At 40.1% G+C, this 24,352-nt stretch overlaps 1 protein-coding gene across 1 annotated transcript in view; it reads left to right on the top strand.

Annotated features, from left to right (window-relative positions):
- The first annotated feature begins 10,466 nt into the window (after positions 1-10,466).
- The window catches only part of LOC101552030 (olfactory receptor 1J4-like), a 28,196-nt gene continuing 14,310 nt past the window's right edge, over positions 10,467-24,352 (top strand). The window contains exon 1 of the mRNA XM_004613346.2: positions 10,467-10,963. Within this exon, the coding sequence (XP_004613403.2) occupies positions 10,467-10,963 (497 nt within the window). The remainder of the gene's footprint in view (positions 10,964-24,352) is intronic.

Raw genomic sequence — 24,352 nt, 5'->3', positions numbered from 1 at the left:
ATGGGATAACAAATATATATACTTATATATACAAATAAATAAAGAAGCTATTATACGAGAATTGATGTTCTGAGAGCTCAGATAAACCTGTTTACACACACACATATCTCAGAGAGGTTGGTATTCTTATGTCCCACCCTGCGAGATAAAACAGGTTTTATTAACCAAACTGACCAGTAAGCAGAATGTTAAAGGAAAAAAAGCTTACGAAAATCATGTTTCCAATTCTTTTTTATTTTGACATTCCCATGATAAATTTTTAATGTTTACTTTTCATTTCCTCTTAAGTATGGATTCATACCCTTCCTCAGGATCTGTACATCGCTGTCAGGTGACTCTTGTATCAGTTCATCCCCACCCAAGAATAACTGGGATTTCCCAGCTCCCCAAAACTGGAAATAGTCCCTACAATAATTGTACAGTTTTAAATAAATTTATTTTTTATTTAATAAGTTTTATGATGCGAATTTGAAAACTTTCGTTCTCTATAGTATTCCAGGTACTTCTTCAAAATTAATTCTGAGGGGGTGTCAGAAATGTTTTCTGTCTTGACCCAGGTGACTGTTTAATGCCTGCATTACTTGTCTAGATATTGAACATGATATGCCTTTAGGTTTATGCACTTTCTTTATGCTCTGACACAACAGTATAAAGATGAATTAGGAAGGAATTAAAAGAACCCATAACTTTCTGATTGAAAGGTTATTATGAAATAACTTCATATATATGTAAATTACATAGATAATGGAAATTTTGTATTTTACAATAGACATTGTAATTTTGTATATAAGAAATAGAAATAATGTACACAAAATGTAGACACATATATGAGTATATTCATGCATAACCATGTAGAGATATAAATTATGGTCTTTATATCATTTATATATAGATTAAAAAAATGAGTCCCATTGTCGTGGTGACAAATGTTTCCATTTATCCACTTGATTGTTTTTCTCTACTTTCTAATAATTTCCAGTTTCGCTTTCTTTCTGAGTCATTTAAACAAAAGTTCTGTCTCTTGCATCACTATCAAATATTAACAGGGATACCCTCTCCAAATCCATCACTCCAAAGAATGCAAGTTGGCACAAGTGTGAGTGATAATTTAGACTATGGTCATAATTTAGCGATAATTTAGCAAGGCCACTCTGAGCTGTACAGAAACTAACTTACCTGCAAGAATGAATGAAGACAAATTTTTGAGGTATATATGAGGGACAAAACTGTGTAATGACACCATATGCACTAGTAACTAATATAAAGATACAATGTAGTCTAGAGTGAAAGAAGTATGTAATTGAAAAATTACATACTTATGACACTTTAACAACACTTATATAGCTAAAGGAGCTCCTAAGATCACAACAATAACCAAACACTGCAATTTTAAAACTGTTTCTCATTGTCCAGAGCAATGTTACAGTGAGTGGGGAGCTTGCTTTGCATGCATCTGACCTGGGTTTGATTCCCAGCCAGACTACAATAGCCCAAGCACTACCTGGAATTACCCAAAGCACAGAGTCAGGAGTAAGTGTTTACCATAGTTGGGTGTGCCAAAACCAAAGAGAGCGAGGGAGAGAGTAAGAAAAAGAGAGGAAAAAAGGCAAGCTCTAGGCTCCTTACAATAAACAAAAAAACAGTTCTATAGACAATTATAATTCAGTGAAAGGTAAAAGATGAAAAGTGAAAGATCTACAAAGTGAATGATTGTGTGTGTTCCCAAAAGTAGAAAGGGCTGGCGGGGCTCTATGTCTCCCGGCATAGTATAAAATAAAGAATGACTCTCTGACCAATGGTTCAGAATAGAATATTCAATGGCAACCCCCCATATCTATAGCTAACAAAGGAGCTGAGAGCGTGAAATGAAATAAAGAAAGTCTATTCAACAAATGCTGTTGGGAGAATTGAATAACCACATGTAAGAAATTGAAGTTGGATCCATATTTCACACCTTAATGTAAAAGTTAACTCAAAGTGGATCCAAGACTTTGAGATCACATCTGAATCTACAAAGTATACTAAAGAAAATATAGGCTGGAGTGCTCCAAGACATACACTTCAAGAGATTCTTTAATGATATGATGCTACTGGCAAAGGCTAGAGAATCAAAACTAAACAAATGGGACTACATCAATCTTACAAGTTTTTGCATAACAGAAAAAAAACATGGGCTAAAACAAAACAATGGCTAAGCGAGAGAAAATATTTCTACTCAACACATCAGTTAAGGGTTGATATCTAAGATGTATAGTGTACTCACAAAAATCAAGAACAACAACAAAAATAACCCTTAAAAGCCCCATCAAAAATGTGGATTGAAAATGAACAGACCAACAGATGCCCAACAGGCACATAAAGAAATGCTCATCATCACTTATTATTAGGGAACTTAAAATCAAGACAATAATGAGATGTCACCTTACACCAGTGAGAATGACACATATCAAAAGTACTGGGAACAATCTCTATTGGGGAGATGTGGTGGGAAAAGGACGTGCCATATTTTTAAAACACAATATAAGACTAATATACAAGAACAGTAGAAACAAGGGCCAGGAGGATTGGTCCATGGTTCGAAGCCTGCGTCAAGTGCTGAGGGAGAAGGCAGTTGTGATAGAGATGGGATCACTATGACAAAAATAGTTGGAAATGATCACTCTGAATAAGAACTATGTGAAAATAGGTAAAGGAACAAACATGATAACCTCTCAGTATCTGTATTGCAAAACGTAATGCCCAAAATTAGAGAGAGAGAGAGAGAAAGAGAGAGATGAAAAGGATGAAAAGTGCCTGCCATAGAGACAGGTTGAGTGGAGGGTGACGGGAGAGAAACTGGGGACATTGGTGTTGGGAAATGTACATTGGGGGTGGGATGGGTGTTGGAACAATGTATGACTGAAACCCCTCTACGAGCAGCTTTGTTATTCTGTCTCTCATGTTGATTCAATTAAAAAAAGGAAATATTAGCACTGTATGTATCACTGTCCTCCCATTGTTCATCAATTTGCTCGAGCGGGCAGCAGTCACATCTTTATTGTGAGACTTGATGTTACTGTTCTTGGCATATCAAATACACCACGGTAGCTTGCCAGGCTCTGCTGTGCGGGCGGGATACTCTCAGTAGCTTGCCAGGCTCTCCAAGAGGGATGGAGGAATCGAACCAAAGGTCAGCCGCATGCAAGGCAAATGCGCTACCCACTGTGGTATCACTCCAGGATGGAAAAATTTAAAAAAGGAAATATTGGAAACCAAAAAATTAAGGGGGCTGGAGCAAAAGCACAGCTGGTAGGGCGTTTGCCTTGCACATGGCCGACCCGGGTTCGATTCCCAGCATCCCATATGTTCCCCCAAGCACCTCGAGGAGTAATTCCTGAGTGCATAAGCCAGGAGTAATCCCTGTGCATCACCTGGTGTGACCCAAAAACCAAAAAAAAAATTAAGGGAAAAAAACCCTCATTCAGTGATAGTGAGAATGTTATCTGGTCCATCCACTCTGGAAAACTGTATAGAGTGTTCTCAGTAAACTTAGAAGTGAGCTGCCTTATGACCAAGTTATTCCACTTTGGGGTATCAGTCCCCTGCACAGAAAAACATCATTCCAAAGAATGTATGTGCACTATCCACTGCAGCACTCGATATCATAGCTAAGATTTAGAATCAACCTAGATGTCCAGTGACAGATAAATGTATCATGAATATGTGACATATAGACACAATGGAATACTACCAGATGTTATGGATGATAAAATCATGCAGCTTGATGCAAAATGAACGGAACTGGAAGAAATCATGTTAAATGAAGTAAGCCAGAAGTAGAAGAATAAACACAGGATGATATTACTCATATGTGGTACCTAGAATAACTGGAGGAAGGAACGCAATGGTTTAACAGTAGATGCCCTGAACAACCCAGAGTATAGAGAAGAAAAAGGAAAGACAAATAGCCAGGAAACAGGGGGGCGGGGAGAAGAGAAAGATGAGAAGCAAAGGGGGCCAGGTCAGGGGAGTCAAGTCCAAAGGTGATGTTAAGAAATGTTAGAGCTAAATATCAAAGCCATTGAGTCAGCAACACTGCAATCAAGAGACCCAAACTTTAACAATCAAACTTAGAAATGTGCATGCCAAGAGAGCAGGGAGGAAGGGGCATTATGGGGGGGAACCTGGGAAGATTGGTAGTGGGTTTGGTACTGCAATACGGTATGCCTAAAATTCAACTATGAATCTTTGTATCACAGTGCTTTAGTTTTTCAAATGTGCAAAAAGTTTTTAAAAATAATTTTTTAAAAAATAAGCAGATAAAGACAAAAGAGACCACATCATATTATAAATTTTTTCCACTATAAAATGAATGACTAGAGGGACGTGGTGAAAAGAAGAGCCTCATTCACTGTTGGTGGAAATGTTGCCTGGTTCAATCTCTATGGAAAGAAATATGGAAATTTCTTTTTATAGAGTAAGAATATAGCTCCCATATAACACAGCAATATAGTTCTTGATATCTATTCTCCTTGAAGAAATATTAAAACATTAATTCAAAAGGATATATGCACACCTGTATTCGTTTTAATATTCAGTACAATAGTCAAGATTTGGAAACAACCCAAATTCCAACAAGACATGAGTGAATCAAGAAGCTGTGAGATATTAACATGATAGAATCTTTTTTTTAATTGAATCACCATGAGATCCACAGTTACAATGCTGTTTGATTGAGTTTCAGTCATATAATGCTCCAACAACCATCCCTTCACCAGTGTACATTTCCCACCATGAATGTCCCCAGTTTTCCTCCTGCACCTCCCCCTGCCTTTCTCTATGAGAGGAATTCTCTCCTTCTCTCTCTCTCTCTCTCTCTCTCTCTCTTTCATTTTGGGCATTATGGTTTGCAATGAAGGTATTGAAAGGTTTCCTTTACCTCCTTGCATCACTCAGTTCTTGTCCAGAATCATTATTTCCAACTGTTATTGTCATAGTAGTCCCTTCTCTATCCTAACTCACACACACCCCCTCCATCCACCACAATCTTCCAATCATGGACAAGCCCTCTTGCCCCTCTTTTTTTGTCCTTGGATATTAGTTTCATACTATGGTACCAAAGTAATTATCCGCATAAGGACCATGTGACTGTGTAGGTATGCCATTCCTCCCAGCCTCTCCCAGTGGGGGCCAGGGGTACCCTCAACACCCTGCGAGGTGTTCTCCCTCCCTCTCCCCCCAGCAAGAGCCAGTCTTCCCTGCCAGGCGGAGGCGGTTGGGTCATGGCGCTAGATTAAGGCACCTGGCCTGGAAGAGGATTTGAGGCTGCAAGCTGCTCCCTGTCTTCGTTCTCCACGGAAATATCCAGAAGAGAGACGATGATCTGATCCATCGCAGGAAAGTACATCAGACGAGAACAGCAGCTGGAGTCAGGTCAGGCTTGCAGTGACCCTTCTGCACACCAGGCAGACCTGCCAGGGCCAGGGCGAGTTGAGTTGGCGGCGCCGTGGCCTGGCCAGCCTTCAGGGGGCCGAGTTTCGACCCCTTTACTGCTGCTGACCTTCCACCCCTCCCACCCTTGGCCAGAATGTGGATTAGCTCCCGGGCCAGAAAACCAGACCCGTGCAGAGTATGTATGTGCCAACTGGGCACTGCACGCTGGGCAGACCCGGGCAGGGAGCCTGGCCAAGAAGCTCAATCATCTGATTTCCTCAAGCTCCTACTGAGATGGGGGAATACAGTGGTCTTGGGTTCTTGAGGAATGATTGTTTGGATTCCTTGCCTGCCCCTACCCCATCTTTGGCCCCCTAGTAAATTCCTGTGGCAGCCTTGGGAGTCAGGGAGAAGGGTTTCCGGACACGTCTGGAAGCTCGCAATGGTGCCTTTTCTCACCGGCCCGCCCCTCCTGCATTCCAAGGACTCGAGAGCTTCCCACTCTCTGAAATCCGGGAGTTGTCCAGGGCTTGGGACTCAAAGCTGCAAAAGCACCGGAGCATAATGTTCTGCCTCCCACTTTGGGCTCAGATTTCTCGGCGCCACTGCTTAGCCCAGTGGGATGGAAGCCTGGGCGAGACACGGTAGCCAAGCTGAGCTTCTCACCAGCCCCAACAGTGAGGCTGTTGCCTCTGTCAGTGGGCGGTGGAACCTTCCAGGCTGATCTGTTGTGTGTGTTGTATAGTCATGTCAATCACTGCCATAACCTTAATGACCTAATAGGAGAGCCCAGCAAGCTACCGAGAGTATCTCGACCCCACGGCAGAGCCTGGCAAGCTCCCCGTGGCATATTCAATATTCCAAAAACAGTAACAACAAGTCTCACCATGGAGACATTACTGGTGCCTGCTTGAGCAAATCGATGAGCAACGGAATGACAGTGACAGTAATAAAACCTTGTGAAGTTCTAACGAAGGATGAAATCATGCCATTGCCACTACATGGATAAAGCTAAAGGGTATCAAGTTGAGTGAAGTCAGTGAGAAGGAAATGCATTATTTGGCAGATATAATAAAGAAGCTGATTTTACACTGAAAGGCAGATTAATGCATCATAATAACTGGGGTGAGGGTTGAGGTGAACAAAGAGTGTTGAAGAAAAACTTGAGAAGCATCTTGTGCTTATAACCTCTTTCAGAGAAGTCTGAATGCAGCTCTGCTAATGAAGTATGTTAATATTTATTAAATAGGAAGGAAATATTTTTGTACTGACTGATTTAATGAATATTTGTGTCGCTTAGTTGTGTTGTTCTGTGAGAAGAGTGTAAGTGATCTTGGCAATTATTAAATGAAAAATGTATTAATCCATTGGAAACTTCATTTGATCACTGCCAATTCTGATGCAATAGCCATTACTGTCCACTATGAATCTCTTTTGTGATATGTGGGATTTATTATAAAGGTTGACATATATTGTGCATCGGTGTGCTTTAGCATACATGATCTAGAAAAACAGTAATAAAAGACCTATAATGGCAGAAATCATTGTGTGGATATTGCAGTTTCTGAAACAAGGCTGACAGAAGTTATTTTACTCATTTAGGGACAACCAGGAGTGTCCAGCAGAGTCCCACACTGACTCACATATGCATTGGCTACATTGGTGTTGGAGAACAGCTCAGCCATTCCTGGGTCCAGTTAAGGCAGTTCCATTTCAGGGGCCTTTGATGCCCAGGACACTCTCTCAGGTGGCCTTAGCCGCTCAGTCCCTCCAGTGTCTGCTCAATCTTGTCCCCAGGGTCTAATTGGGCTGAAGTAATTACCTTTCTTTCTATAATCAGGAGTTTGGGGACTTTGACTTAGACCTGTATGACATTTATAAAATGGCAACTTTATTGGTTTGGAGGTCAAAGACAGACATAGGAAGCTCAGGAAATTTTGGGCTCACGATGCTTTCTTCCCAGTGTTTAATTCTTGCTAAGTACGACAGAAGCTGAGGACCTGCAAACTGGATTTGAAGCTTCTTGTGCTACCAAAGAGTGAAGATATCAGAGTGAGTTTGGAATTATAAGACAGAAAGTTGTGTCTCTGTGTGCATAAGAAGTCTGCATATGCATCTCATGTACATATGCCATGTGATGATTTCTTTCTAGTGTATTAGGATAAATATAATGTACGATTCTTCAACAGTTGTTCTGTATATATGTGATATCTCTCTTGACTTAGTAAGAAAAATGGGCAGAAAGACAGGATAAGAGTTAAGACAGTTGAGTGGGACACTTGGGCAGTCTCGGGTCGGGGCGATACCGGCTCGCGTTCCGCCGATGTTCAACCCTGTGGCCATGCTTTTGCACGGCCGCTTTGCTGCTGAATGACCAAGATCCAGAGCCAGCTACACTACTTCTGGTCCCAGCAAGTGCTTGCAGCCATGTCTCTAGACTGTGAACTAAGTCTCAGCCCCATGCTGCCCCAGGAAGGGAAATGATGCAATTTCCAACATAAATCTCCCTGAACTTAATTACTAAAATACAGAAATCCTAAACCACTCTGCGCTGTAGTGGCTGCACGACTTCATATCTTCTCATTCTCATCAATGGAAAACTAATTATCAAATGCTTCCTTGTCAGTAGGGCCGTATTTTGGGGAGATAAACTGCAACAGCAATAATGAGTTGTGTGTTGAAACTCCAACAACAATACTGAGTTTTGTGTTGAAATATGGAATGTAATCAAGGTAAAGAGAAAATGAAGTGAAACTTTTCAGTTATGCCTGCAGGGGTAGAGGGGTGGGAGGTATACTGGGGTTTTTTGGTGGTGGAATATGGGCACTGGTGAAAGGACGGGTGTTTGAGCATTGTGTAACTGAGACATAAGCCTGAGAACTTTGTAACTTTCCACATGGTGATTCAATAAAAACAATAATAATAATAATTAAGACACTTGACTTGCACATGGTGAACCGTGGATCTATCCCCAGCATTGCCTATTGTTTCTGGGCACCACCAGGAGTGACCCCTAATCACAGAGGCAGGAAGAGGCACTAAATACCACCTAGTGTGGCTAAAAAATGTTAAAAACAGAGATAGAGAGTGTGGGACCAAGAAAAGCTGAGACCTAGACAGAAGCCAGAAAAAAAAAGTATATATGACATAAAGATTCCTTTTCTCCATGACCAAGGAACACAGTACTAAGAAGTTCGTGTAGAGCACTCAGAGTGTGATTTGAACTCTCGTTACCAAATCTCCACCCCTCTCTCATTCAATCCTTCCAAATTCCCAACTTTGTATACAGACGTAAGTTAAGTCATGAGATTGTAGAGTCTGAAGAGACACAGATATGCTCCTCAACAGATAGGAGAAATTTCCTGAGTTTACCCAAAGCCAGGATGGGAGTTTTGAAATCCTTACCGAGTGGTATAGGGATGTGTGATCTTTCCTTTCATTTATGAGTATCATTGCATGTCAACCAAGGTTTCTGTGTTTATGAGATATTAATGAGGTCTGATTTATATAGTATTCCTGCGGTGATGTCTATGAGTAAATGGGACCATCTTTCTTGCCCTCAGCCATCTTAAGAGTCTGTCGATGATGGATACATTACTGCATTGAGCAGGCAGGATCAGGTGCATATCCTTCCCTAAGTAAGTTTCACTCACTTATTCCTATTATTCTGTTATCTCAGTAGGCAGAAGTAGGTCTAATCCATAGTTCAGTTCTATATAGTCAGAAGTGGTCTAATCCACAGTCTGGTACTGCTATGTCTATCTCTTATATTCAGTTTCCACTGGAATAGAAAAAGATTGACTAAGGCTTGGTTACGGTGCTATATTGAGATTTAAATTGGACAGTGTTCACAAATCATTCAGCACTATGCCTGGCACATAATCAATGTTCAGTCAACAGAAGGGAATTTAAGTATCTCTCCCCAAACTAAGAGTTTTTGTCATAAATCTCCAAGGTTCATAAATCTCCGAACTGTGGCAATACATATAAAAGATAGATAAAATGAACTTGCACACACAGCATTTCACATACTTTGTGAACACAGTCTGGTTTCCTTCCCCAAGTGAAGGACCATTGTCTTGAAAGGTTAAATCCTGTGTGAATCAAAGCTCTCTGTTGGTTATAAATTGTTACTTTATTCCTGATGTCTCCACACAGTGATCAGGTTGCTATTAAACTTAGAGGACATGGAGAGATAGAACCAGTGTCCCTGAGCATAAACAGCCATGCTATTAGTGTTTAATACAAAGTGCAGCAAAGATTTTCTCCTGCAACTATGCTGGAATGATATCACTTAGCACGTCTGGACATGCTAAATATGAGAATTAGGAGAGCCAGTGTGTCATGGTTAAGAGACAGATTGTGAGTGGATCCATGTTGTCATTGCTTTCACCTATTAATATCGGGCACAGTGATTCAGCCTTGCACTTTTAGATAATGTGATTTTTCTTCCTCGTAAAAGAATACCGATAATTTTATCTGAGGATTTTTAAAAGTATTTGTAAAACACATGGAATAGTGCCTGGAATAATGTTTGCTAGTGGTCAGTATTTTGTTTATGTTTAATGATAATGGGCACATTTGTTGACAAGAAATAATATCCCCGAATCAACTTAGAGTAGACATTTATCTATACTATAGTCATTCTGTATCAATGTAGAGAGTTTCACATCATTTAATGGGAAATGTCTAATAATTGACTCTGAATATCCATGTCTTTTTCATAGTAAATGATTTAAATTAACTTGGCAAGATGGAAAGGTGTACACTCCTTCAACACTGAGACTTTCCATTGCTTATTTACTCTTGTGTATAGTACTTTGCATAGTGCTTTGTACAGAGCATGAGTTAAGCTGTTGTTCAAAGTATTTTTCCATATTAACAAAAATATATAAGTTATCATATAAGTAATGGTGATTCATGCATATGAATTTTGAACAAAATCTAGCTACAAATAGCTATACTTTCATATAAAAACTGTGATACTATAATATGGCTATTTTCAGGTTCTAAACATTTCCCTCTGTTTGACTCCCAGAAGAAAGAGGAGCATCATGAAGAGACAGAATGAGACCAGAGTTTCTGAATTCCTCCTCCAGGGTCTCCCTATACCACCAGAACAACAGGGCTGGTTCTTGACCCTCTTCCTGGTCATATACCTGACCACCGTACTGGGGAACCTGCTCATCGTCCTGCTCATCATGATAGACTCTCGCCTCCACACACCCATGTACTTCTTCCTCAGTGTCTTGGCCTCCAATGATGTGACTTTATCATCTGTCACGGTTCCCAAAATGTTGGTGGACATGCAGAGTAATCACAAGTCCATCTCCTATTCAGGATGCGTTTCTCAGGAGTATTTTTTAATATTTTTTGCTTGTATGGACAATTTCCTTCTTGCAGTGATGGCCTATGACAGGTATGTAGCCATCTGTCAGCCACTCCACTACACCATGATCATGAGGCAGGAGCGATGTATCTCATTAGTAGGTTGGTGCATGTTTTTCAGTTTTTTGCACTCTCTGCTAAACGCTCTTCTCTTGATCCAAGTGTCCTTCTGTGGTGATATCACCATCCCCCACTTCTTCTGTGAACTAATAGCATTGCTGGAGATAAGCTGCTCAGACACTTCACTCAATAAACTGGTCATATTCATTGAAGGAGGGATGGTTTTATGTATTCCATTCATTTTTATCATGGGATCATATATTTTCATATGGGCCACTGTCCTAAAAAATCCTTCTGCAAGGAAATTCTTCAAAGTCCTTTCTACCTGTGGTTCCCATCTCCTCGTTGTGGCTTTATTCTATGGGACCATTGCAGAAGTGTACTTTTTCTCCTCACCAGCCATGTCCAGTGCTAAAGAAATAGCTGCTTCTGTGATGTATATGATAATCACCCCCATGCTGAACCCTTTCATCTATAGTCTGAGAAACAGAGATATAAAACAAGCCTTAATGTTGTTTGCTAATAAGGTGATGTTCTGCAAGTCAAACATCTTAGGATGAAGAGTTAACAGATATATATAGCCTAATGAACAAGAATGTTACGATTCAAATTATTATATCAAAATAGATGTCCTGACGGCTCAGTTGAAATTGTCTGGACCCACATATCAGAGAGGTTCTTACTCTGCTGACACACATTAACTTTTATTACCCATACTGACTCGCAATGAATCTAAAATTTTCTTACCAATAGTTAAAGAGTACATGATACCTTACTTAAACATATCTAGAACTCAGGGGTGGGAGATTGGTTAACAGGCCAATTAGCAGGAGTTCACAGTATCTACTCCACAGTAGATTCAAGGGCCAGGGGGATTGCCCCATAGCTGGAAGACTCTTTCATGAGTGGAGGGGAGAAGGCAGATGGAATAGAGAAGGGATCACTAAGAAAATGATGGCTGGAGGAACCTGTTGGGATGGGAGATGCATGCCGAAAGTAGGTAATGGACCAAACATGATGACCTCAGTGTGTCTGTGTTGCAAGCCATAATGCCCAAAAGTAGAGAGAGGGTGTGGAGAATATTGTCTGCCATGGAAGCAGGGGGAGGGTGGAAAAGGGGGGGTAATATCCGGGATATCAGTGGTGGGGAATGTGCACGGGTGGAGGGATGGGTGTTTGATCACTGTGAGATTATCACCCAAACATGAAAGTTTGTAACTATCTCATGGTGATTCAATAAAATTTTTTTTTTAAAAAAGAATGTCCTCCATATCCACGAGCTTCAAGAGAAGTCAGCCTTTCTCTCTTTATATATTCAAGGTCCAGGAAAGAAAACAAGCAAAAAGAATGTCAAAGAAAGAAAGGCTTACATAAATCATATTTTCAATACTTTAAATTCTTACATTCCACTACAAACTTTTAATGATTGCTTTTATTTTTTTGTTTTGTTTGGTTTTGCTTTTTTGAGTCAACCTGACAATGCACGCGTTTTATTCCTGGCTCTGCACTCAGGAATTACTCCTGGCAGTGCTCAGGGGACCATATGGGATGCTGGGAATCAAACCCGGGTTGGCCGTGTGTAAGGCAAACACCCTACATGCTGTGCTATCGCTCCAGCCCCAGTGATTGCTTTACATTTCCTCTTACATATCGATTCCTACCAGTTCTGAGAAGCTTTACATTGACGGGCCGAGCACTTTACAGTCAGGCTCATTTCTAGCCAAAACCAGAACTACTGGAGATGGCCCCTGTCATAAATGTATGGGTTCAGATTTATTTGTTTTTCTAATTAAATAAGTTTAATGATGTCTCTATATTTCAGGTGCTTGAAATTAGTTCTTTGGGAGTGCTATAAATGTTTTCTAGTCTTGTTCAAAGTGGCTGTTACATTTATAGAAATTTATACATTTATACATTTATGCATTTATACATTTATAGAAATTGAAGACAACATTTTAAGTTTATACACTTTGTCTATGCTTCAATACAACAGCATGGAAATGGATGAGGAAGGAATTACAACAAACCATAACTTCCCGATTGGAAAGGGTATGGTGACATTTATACCCATGTGTGTAAATCACATAGATTATGAAATTTTATGTTTTACGATACACATATGTGACTTTTAAATACAAAAATAATTCACATGAATAAACTGTAGATGTATAGGAGTATAGCACTGCACTGGAGCACTGTCGTCCTGTTGTTCATCAGTTTGCTTGAATGGGCACCAGTAACATCTCCATTGTGGGACTTGTATTCTGTTTTTGGCATATCGAATACGCCACGGGGAGCTTTCCAGGTTCTGCAATAGGGGCAGAATACTCTCGGTAGCTTGCTGGGCTCTCCAAGAGGGATGGAGGAATCGAACCCAGGTCAGCTGTGTGCAAGGCAGACGCCCTACCTGCTGTGCTATTGTGGTTATAGCACTGTGGCACTGTAGTCCCATTGTTCATCGATTTGCTAGAGCGGACACCAGTAATGTCTCCATTGTGAGACTTGTTACTGTTTTTGGCATATCGAGTATGCTACGGTAGCTTGCCAGGCTCTGCTATGTGGGCAAGATACTCTCAGTAGTTTGCCGGGCTTTCTGAGAAGGATGGAGGACTAGAACCCCGGTCTGCTGCATGCAAGGCAAACGCCCTACCTACTGTGCTATTGTGGGTATATTCATACATAAATATGTTAAGGCATAATTATCAGTTGTTTGTATTATTTACATGTAGATAAAAATGAGTTCTAATGTTCAGGTGACCAAATGTTTCTATTTTTCCTACTTGATTTCTTTCTCTCCTTTCTAATTGTTTCTGTTTTTCACTTTCATTAGAACTTATTAAGACAAAAGTTTTCTCTCTTCTTGCATAAGTATCAACCATGAACAGGGACGCCCTCTCCAAATCCATCATTCCAGAGTATGCACGTTGGCACTAGCATAAGTGATTATTATAACATGTGCTGAGTTGGTCTGGACTCTCTGGGAACTCAAATGCTAAAATTCCTAGAATGACACCAAGGTTTTGAGGGATATATGTAGGTCAAGAATGAGTTATGACTATCTACACACTAGTAAATGTTTAGTATAAAGAAACTAATATCTTGGCGAACACAGACCACTGAAACAAATCACAAAACACAATTATGACAAACAATAACCCTCATCTTATTAAGAGAACTCCTAAAACTATAACAACAAAACAACTCAATTGCTTTATTCCTTCTATAGTTATTGACCTTGTCAAACCGGATATAATCCATAAAACTGTGGATTTTCTCACTGCCGTCTTCATTCTCTGGGAGCAGCACCAGTATTGTTACTTAACAACTCAATTTTTTTTTTTTTGTGGTTTCTCCAAAACTTTATTTAGAGGGGTGTGATATTCTGTAGGCAAATTCTTCCTTGAATGATTATGTTTTCCATAACATGATTGAAAGAAAGTGAAGTATTTTTAGTGAGTGTTTTTTTTTAATAATTTATTTATTTTTAATTAGAGAATCACCGTGAGGGTACAGTTACAGATTTATACACTTTTGTGCTTATACTTCCCTCATACAAAGTTAGGAAACCCATTCCTTCACCAGTGCCCATTCTCCACCACCCGTAAACCCAGTGTCCCTCCCACCCTCCCCAATCCCATCTCCCCCCCACCCCACCCTGCCACTGTGGCAGGGCATTCCCTTCTGTTCTCTCTCTCTAATTAGCTGTTGTGGTTTGCAATAAAGGTGTTGAGTGGCCGCTGTGCTCAGTCTCTAGCCCTCATTCAGCCCGCAACTCCCTTCCCCCACATGGCCTTCGACTACAATGTAGTTGGTGATCGCTTCTCTGAGTTGACCTTTCCCCGGAACGTGAGGCCAGCCGCGAAGCCATGGGGTCAACCTCCTGGTACTTATTTCTACGGTTCTTGGGTATTAGTCCCCCACTCTGATATTCTATATACCATAGATGAGTGCAGTCTTTCTATGTCTGTCTCTCTCTTTCTGACTCATTTCACTCAGCATGAAACTTTTCATGCCCATCCACTTAACTACAAAATTCTTGACTTCCTTTTTTCTAACAGCTGCATAGTATTCCATTGTATAGATGTACCAAAATTTCCTCAACCAGTCATCCGTTTTGGGGCATTCGGGTTTTTTCCAGATTCTGGCTATTGTAAACAGTGCTGCGATGATGGGAGGCATCACCCTCCCCAACCTCAATCTTTACTACAAAGCAGTAACAATTAAAACAGCATGGTACTGGAACAAAGGCAGAGCCGTAGACCAATGGAACAGGGTGGAATATCCCTACACACAACCCCAAATGTATGATCATCTAATCTTTGATAAGGGAGCAAGAGATGTGAAGTGGAGCAAGGAAAGCCTCTTTAACAAATGGTGCTGGCACAACTGGACAACCACATGCAAAAAAATGGGTTTAGACCTTGACCTGACACCATGCACAAAAGTCAGATCAAAATGGATTAAAGACCTCAACATTAGACCACAAACCATAAGGTACATTGAAGACAAGGTCGGCGAAACCCTCCACGATATTGAAGATAAAGGTATCTTCAAAGGTGACACGGAACTAAGCAATCTAGTAAAAACAGAGATAAACAAATGGGACTACATTAAACTAAAAAGCTTCTGCACCGCAAGAGATACAGTGACCAGAATCCAAAGACTATCCACAGAATGGGAAAGGATATTTACACAATACCCATCAGATAAGGGGTTGATATCAATGGTATATAAAGCACTGGTTGAACTCTACAAGAAGAAAACATCCAACCCCATCAAAAAATGGGGCGAAGAAATGAACAGAAACTTTACCAAGGAAGAAATACGAATGGCCAAAAGGCACATGAAAAAGTGCTCTGCATCACTAATCATCAGAGAGATGCAGATCAAAACAACCATGAGATACCACCTCACACCACAGAGACTGGCACACATCCAAAAGAACAAAAGCAACCGCTGTTGGAGAGGATGTGGGGAGAAAGGGACCCTTCTACACTGCTGGTGGGAATGCCGGCTAGTTCAGCCCTTTTGGAAAACAGTATGGACGACTCTCAGAAAACTAGAGGTTGAGCTCCCATTTGACCCAGCAATACCACTGCTGGGAATATATCCCAGAGAGGCAAAAAAGTACAATCGAAACAACATCTGCACATGTATGTTCATCTTAACAACTCAATTTTTAAAGTGTTTGTCTTTGGGCCACAGAAATACTGAAGAGCAAACTTGCCTTAAATGAATCTGAACTGGGTTTGGTCACCAGCCAGCATACAGTATCTCAAGCACTGCCTGGAGTTTTCCCGAACCACAGAGCCAGGAGTAAGCACACAGCTGTGTTTGCCCAAAATCAGAGAAAGAGAGACAGAGACAGAGACAGAGACAGAGAGAGAGAGAGAGTGAGAGGCCAGATATATGTTTTTACAACATACAACAACAGTTCTAAGTTTATCTCCTAAGATAAACGTTGAGTACAAAATGGTAGTAACAGGGGTATGGTGCCATCAACAGGTCAACCTACACCTGTGGGGTGAGTGCATCAGCAGCCTGATGATGCCTTCAAGCTTCCTGACACCCCATATTTGCTGCTATGCATTTGGCCAGACCCCAACAACTTGGGACCAAGTTTACCAAGAAGTAAATGGTCAAAAGTTAAGTATGTAGGAGCCATGCCCACCAACCACCTCTGTTTCAGTCATACAAGCTCATTTATTGGCCTTATTTCAGAGACCCATAGATAAATCTCGAAAGGAATCAAAGGCCACAGTTAATCTCGGACCTGAGCATGGCTGAACAGACAGAAGCAAGTTGGAGTGGGGTGGATTGGCCTGATGGCCCACCCAAGCAGAGCCCCCAGCAGCCACTTGCTTCCACAATCCAAAACCGCCACTACGACCTCTTAGCACCTTATTGCAAACCATGATGCATAAAAGGAAAAGGAGAGAGAGAGCAAGAAGGAAAGTGCCTCCCATAGAGGGATTTTGGGGGTTGGGGTGGGGGTTTGTGGAATGGTGGTGGTGGGGAAACAGGGGACATTGGTAGTGGGTGGTGTGCACTGGTGGAGGGATACGTGCTGAATCATTGTATGACTGAAACCCAATAATGAAAAGCTTTGTAATGGTCTATTTCATGAATATCCAATTAAAAAATTTTTTAAATTAGTGTGAATGAGGGTATGGTGCCGCCATCAGGTCAACCTGTACCTATGAGGTGAGTACATCAGCAGCCTGATGGTGCCTTCAGGCTTCCTGCTACCCCAAAATTGCCTCTGTGCCTTTGGCCGACCCCAACAACTTGGGACCAAGTTTACCAAGAAATTAAACAGCCAACAGTTAGGTATGTGGGAGACACACCCACAAACCACCTCTGACTCAGCTATATAAGCTCAACACAGGCGGGGCAGGGTTGGAATGGGAGTGAGGGGGCGGCAATACTGGGAATTTTGGTAGCGGAAAATGTGCACTGGTGAAGAGATGGGTGTTTGATGATTGTATGACTGAAGCTCAAACATAAAAGCTTTGTAACTGTATCTCATGATGAATCAAAAACGGGAAAAAATAATAACAAAATAATAAAATAAAATTAACATTAGGAAAATACTAGTGTGGAGTTCATGCCCAGCTCAGTCAACTTAATCAATGGCTGAATAAATAGCAGTACTCCCACATTTCAAAAAAATGGTAATAAGAGAAAGTTATGGAAATCATGTAAGTAAAATATGTAAATTCATCAATATGAAGTTTAGTAAAATACATGAAATCGCTATAGAAATACAAAGATATATTAAACCATTAATGATCCACCTAAAGGTAACTATTTATAACAACACAAAAATAAAAAAATTAAATGCATTTACATCAATGGATGCATTATCCATAAAAAATGTTAGAAAGAAACTAGTGATCTTACAGACACATTAAACTAAATGAACACGATACTGGTTTTTTGTTTTTAACCTGTTAACTATAGTTTCATGCATATATAGTTTTAGCACTACACCCATCATCAGAGTGCCCCACCTCCCCCTACCTGTGTTTCTGATCATTCATACCCACCCATCCACATAAACTCCGTTCTGTGAATAAGCTCTTCAATTCTGTTGCCTTTGTTTGTTCTGTTACTGTGTATCTTATATCCCTCACGAGTGATCCTTCTGTATCTGTTCATTTCATTCTCACTGACTTCACTCAGCATGATACCCTCTAGCTCCATCCATGTAGTGACAAATTGCATGGTTTTATCCTTTCTTACAATATTCCATAGTGTAAGTATAACACAACTTCCTGATTCACTCATCCATATTGGACATTTGGACTGTTTCCATAGCTTGGCTATTGTACTGAATGCTGCAATGAACATAGGTGCATATATCCTTTTGAATTAATGTTTTTATATTTTGTCAAGGGGCATCGGTGTTAAGAAGTGGTATTGATGTGCTGTATGAGAGTCCTATTTTCACTTTAATAAAAAGAAATTTTTATATTTATTTCCATAAAGATTGAACCAGACATTCCCACCAAGAATGAATGAGAGTTCTCTTTTCACCACATCCCTCTAGTCATTTCTTTGGCAGTGGAAAAGTTTCACAACCTGATGTGGTCTTCTTTGTTTTTACCTGCTTATATTTTTCCAGTGGTTCTTAGTCAAGTTTCTTCCTGAGACAATTTCAGGGAAAGTTATGTTATGTTTTTTTGGTTTAATTTCTATTTTGGGTCGAATATCAAGATCTTTATGTGAACTAATTTTGTTTATGGTACAGAGAGGGACCCAGATTCTTTTTTATTTTCTTATATGTGGCTATCTTATTGTCCCATTATTATAGAGTCTTTCCTTGTATCTCATCATGGACCTAGCTCCTTTGCCAAGATATTAAGGAGCTACCCAATCGCTTTCCTTTGCCTTTGAGTACTTTTTTTTAAAGTGTGTATAGCATTTTAATTTTATTTATTTATTTTTTCTTTCTTTTATTAGTTCACCATGTGGAAAGTTACAAAGCTTTCAGGTTTAAGTCTCAGTTATACAATGCGCAAACACCCGTCCCTTCACCAGTGCACATATTCCACCACCAAGAATCATAATATACCTCCCCCTTCCCCCCACCTTTGAGTACTTTTAACTCTCATTGTATTTTTATCAAACCGATTATTGTTCAGGATTATGTTATATCATCTCCATTATTTGTGATTTATTTTATCTACCAAAATATGTTTTGGCATATCCAATACACCAAGGGTAGCTTGCCAGGCTCTGCTGTGTGGGCTCCATACTCTCGGTAGCTTGCCGGGCTCTCAGAGAGGGGCGGAGGAATCGAACACGGATCGGCTGAATGAAAGGTGAACGCCCAACCGCTGTGCTATCGCTCCAGCAAACAGTAACAATAGCTCTCTCAATGAGAGATGTTACTGGTGCCCGCTCGAGCAAATCGATGAGCAACGGGATGACAGTGACAGTGACCAAAAATTGTGATTTTTTCAGTCCAGAAAATAAACCTAATTTGATTTCTCTGACAGTGACAGTGATACAGAAAAATAAGCTTGCATAAATAATATTTCTAATTTTAAAATATAAAATTCCCATTATGAAATATTAATGATTCCTAAATATTTCCTTAGACATGTGAGTTCATTCTGGGCCTGATCAGCTTAGAGTTCAGGACTCAAGACCTAACTCATACAACACCACCAACCAAAAATTTACCAGAAGTTCCTAAATTCTCCAGCACCACTAAGAAGGTCTTTATTTTTTATTATGGGTTCAAATGAATTTTGCCCTTTCATTAAATAAGTACAATGATGCAATTTTGCAATTTTTATGTCTCTATTGGATGTTTCCGTCATTCCCAAGAAATGCAGTTAGAAATCGTTGATATCTTGACTCAGGTGAAGTTACAACAGATGTATAAAAGTCCAACACGTCATACACTTCATGTGTACACTTAACTTTTTTCCTTTTCACAGCAGTTTGAAAATGTAGGGGGGAGTAACTACAATGAGTGATGGTTTTCTGATTGAAAAGGCTATGATGATAAGAGGGTCTATATTACATAAATTGTGAACTTTCTGTATTTTGCAGCAAATATATGTGACTTTTAGGATACAATTTAGTTCAGTTTCTCAAGCCTTGGATCTCTTCTCTGCAGGTCTTTGGAGCTCCTGTGTGTGCTGACATTTTAGGAGAGTTTATCCAGTGCTCTCATTGATCATGAAGTGCAGAATAGTAATTCTTGCCTTTGGGCATCATCACTGACTTTAGGCAGATAAGGGGACCCCTGAGGTTTCCCATTGAGAAGTGTGAAATCTCCTAGACTGTTAACCTTGCTGCGATGTCCCAAGGGCATCCTTCAACCTCCCATCTACAGGTTACCAAGGCCGTAAACACATTTTTTGGTAGAATTTTATATAGAAAAAGATTTGACTGTTGATTTGCGTGTAATCTAGGATTGGTTGGGTTCTAAATCAATTTCTAGGATGTTGCTGTTTTTAGGTAATTGTGTATAGTGGTTAGATCCAAGTTGTGTATGTCTGTTCCAGTGTTTGAGGGGACATAAGGATAATATCTTGTAGGGTTAAACTACTGTTAGTTTATAGATGTTCAAAGCACAAGAACAGAAGTTACTATCTTACTTAGCAAAGCAATTTTAGAAACATAAAGTATCCATTTAGTAGTTGACCCATAGTGGTTGGTTTTTGTTTTTGTGACATATCCAGGGATGCTCAGTGTTTGCTCCTGGTTCTGCACTCAGGGATCACTCCTAGCAAGGCTCCAGAACCATATGGGACTCCAGGGAGAGTATCGGGTTGACTTTGTGCAAGGCAAGCTCTTTGGCTGCTCCACTACCTCTCCAGTATTTGCCTTGCAAGCAGCCAACCCGGGTTCGATTCCTCCGCCCCTCTCGAAGAGCCTGGCAAGCTACCGAGAGTATCTCGCCCACACAGCGGAGCCTGGCAAGCTACCCTTGGCATATTCGATATGTCAAAAACAGTAACAACAATTCTCACAATGGAGATATTACTGGTGTCCACTCGAGCAAATTGATGAACAATGACAGTGACAGTGACAGTTACTATCTCTCTAGCTCACCCTACAGTGCTTTAAGGACTAATGTTGAGGAAAAGTGACATTCACACACTGGCCTGGACACTTTATAATTGCTTTACTTAACATTACAAGTCTCAATTCATCTGAAAAATGAGGATGCAAACTATTCCCAGCAGGGAAAACAGAAAATTTCCTTTTTAATTTTACTACCAGAATATGATATATTTTGGTAAATATCATTCACAACCGTGGTACATATGACAAAACATTCTGCTATGATTCTCAGCATAAATCTTTGTCTAATGTAATGCTTCAATGTCTATCTTAAGTTTATTTAAAAATTCTAATCTACATATTAAGTGTACAATGAGACAGAATGGAATAATGTTCTGATCCCACACCCTTCTGCAGCCACAAAACTAGCTGCTTTGTTCATCACCCCTCAAAAGGAAAGGCTCAGGAAGTTAAGTCTGCAGTATCACTTTTAACTGGGTGATAGCTTTGGGGTATGGACATGACTATCGAGGCTTCCAGAGTACAGGGAAGTGGGGGAAGGTAGCTTATCCCAACCTCCAAAAGCCTGAAGATTTCAGTCACAAAACCCGCATACCCAAATTATATCTCAGTGAGGTCCATCCCGAGATGATGACCTCTTAGCACCTGTATTGCAAACCACAGTGCACAAAAGGAGAGAGACTAAAGTTAAAAAATGCCTGCCATAGAGGTGGGGGGTATTGGGGAATGGTGGGAGGGAAATGGGGGGACATTGGTGGAGGGAAGTGTTCTCTAGTGGGAGGATGGGTGTTGGGTCATTGAATGACTGCTAAAATCTCGGGGCTGAAAGGAATAGAGACGTTACTGCTGCCCACTTGAGTAAATTGATAAACGATGGGATGACATTGACAGTGACAATATGTGGTAGGGGTTCAATTTTATTACCATCTGAATTTCCAACTGAGATCCATTTATGAAAAGATGCTCTTCATAATATACACATTCAAATTCAAATTCACACTGAACACAATGGCCACTGAACACCTTTATTGCAAACCACAACACCTAATCAGAGAGAGAGAGATCAAAAGGGAATACCCTGCCATAGTGGCAGTGTGGGGTGGGGGGAGATGGGACTGGGGAGGGCGGGAGAGATGCTGGGTTTATTGGTGGTAGGGAATGGGCACTGGTGAAGGGATGGGTTCTTGAAATTTGTATGGGGAAAACACGAGCACAAAAATGTATAAAACTGTAACTGTACCCTCACGTTGATTCACTAATTAAAAATAAATAATTTAAAAAAGTGTGATGAGGATCATCTAGAAATTTCCTGTTTTATAGAGAGAGAGTATGGGGACTATTGTCTGCCATGGAGGCAGGGAGAGGGTGAGAAAGAGGAGGTATAACAGGGATATTGGTGATGGGGAATGTACACTGGTGGAGGGATGGGTGTTTGATCATTGTGTGATTGTAACCCAAATGTGAAAGCTTGTAACTATTTCACAGTGATTCAATAAAATTTAAAAAATAAATAAAAATTAAATAAAAAAATTCAAATTCACTTATGTTTTTCTCTTACTAGTTTGTTCTTTTAAGGTAAATATACTTCACATATAATATTTTATAATTTTTTTTCTTTTTTTGCTTTTTGGGTCACACCTGGCCATGCACAGGGGTTACTCCTGGCTCTGCACTCAGGAATTACCCCTGGCCGTGCTCAGGGGACCATATGGGATGCTGGGATTTGAACCCAGGTCGGCCGCGTGCAAGGCAAATGCCCTACCCGCTGTGCTATCTCTCTAGCCCCAATATTTTATAAATTTAAAGTGTGAAATCTGCTTATTGTATATTTTTGTACAATGAATTCCTTTATTGCCCATTTAGCACCACTTTTAGTTCACACAATACATTTATTCACAACAATTTTATTTTATTATTTAGTTTTTTTAGACATTTTGGGGACAGTCACAGAAACACATCATACTATTTTTAGCAATATTTCTTTTTATGTAAAGGTGGAATCATTAAATATCTATTTCCCTATTGTTGGACATTTAGGTTAGTTATCATTTTTCTACTTTCAACATCACAAATGATGCTGCATTCCTTTAGTGTGCACATGCTTACTAATTAAATTCAATATTATTATAAGCCTGAATCAGAAATATAAATATGAGATAACATAAACAATCAAAAAAATGAAGCTACTCTCACAATGGCCAAATTATTTTTATACTATTAAATAATAGATAAATAGTAAAATAAGCAAATATTTTAATATTTATCGTTAAAATAGAAAATGATAAGAAATATACAGACATGAACATTATTAAGACCTGAAGTCATTGCAAGAATCATAAACAGTAAAGGGAGAATCCAAAAGAGGAAAGAATTGCTTCCCAAAATGGCACAAGTGTGCTCTGAAAGTTAATTCCATCTTCCTCACAAATTCGCATATAAATTTTAATCATAATCTCAAAGAATTCTGATAAAATTAAGCACATGTAATGAATCTTTTCCTGAGAAGCAGTTATTTCTAAATGGCAATGATGTTGGAAACAGGAACATTTCTTAGGAAAATGAAGCATCAGAGAGGCTCCGAGGACTGAGGCTGTGTGAGATTCAGACTCCGGAGAACCAGGATAGGAATTCAGAGGTAGCTCAGCCTCCAGACCCTGGCCTTAGCATTAGAGCAGATGTGTGTGGAACTCTTGAGTCACCTGCGTTATCAGGGCTGAGAATTTGGATTCTGCTGTCAAAAAGACGGGAGAAGCAAGAGGCATGGTCCCTGCACAGACTGTTAGCCAAAACTTCTTGTTTGATGCAAATGTATGAGATTCTCATTTTCTCCATTTCAGCTTCCCTCTGTTTTGAAATTTATCTTTAGGAAAATTTTTACAGAAGTTTGTTGGGGTCAAAAAAGAGTGCTATGCTCTTTTTTAAGTCTTTTTAAAGTCATCAGACACATATAAATTTGTTCCGTCAAATTCTGTAGAAAACAAAATATCCAAAAGATGTCATTTCCTATAAGGGTTAGGAAGACAGGTATACGGTTGGGCTACCACAAGTTTGTGAGGGACGGGGTGGGGGGCAGGGGGGTGTAGGTAAGATAGAGAAAGAACCGGTATGACAATGATAGTTGGAAATGATCATGCTGAACGACAACTGAGTGTTAAAAATAGGTAAAGAGATATACGTGACAACCTTTCAGTATCTGTATTGCAAACCACAAAGCCCAAAAGGAGAGAGAGAGATAGAAAAAGAGAGAGGGGGGAGAGGGAGAAAGAAGTACCAGCCATAGAGGCAGGCTGGGGCTGGGGCAGGGGGTAATGGAAGGGAAATTGAAGACACTGATGCTGAGAAATGTACACTAGTGGAGAGATGGGTGTTGGAACACTATATGACTGCACCTCAATTATAAACAGCTTTGTAAGGGTCTATCTCACAGTGATTCAATTTTTTTAAA

Source organism: Sorex araneus, chromosome 1 (assembly GCF_027595985.1).
Source record: "Sorex araneus isolate mSorAra2 chromosome 1, mSorAra2.pri, whole genome shotgun sequence".
In the NCBI taxonomy this organism is placed as follows: Eukaryota; Metazoa; Chordata; class Mammalia; order Eulipotyphla; family Soricidae; genus Sorex; species Sorex araneus.
This window is presented reverse-complemented; position numbering and strand designations above follow the sequence as displayed.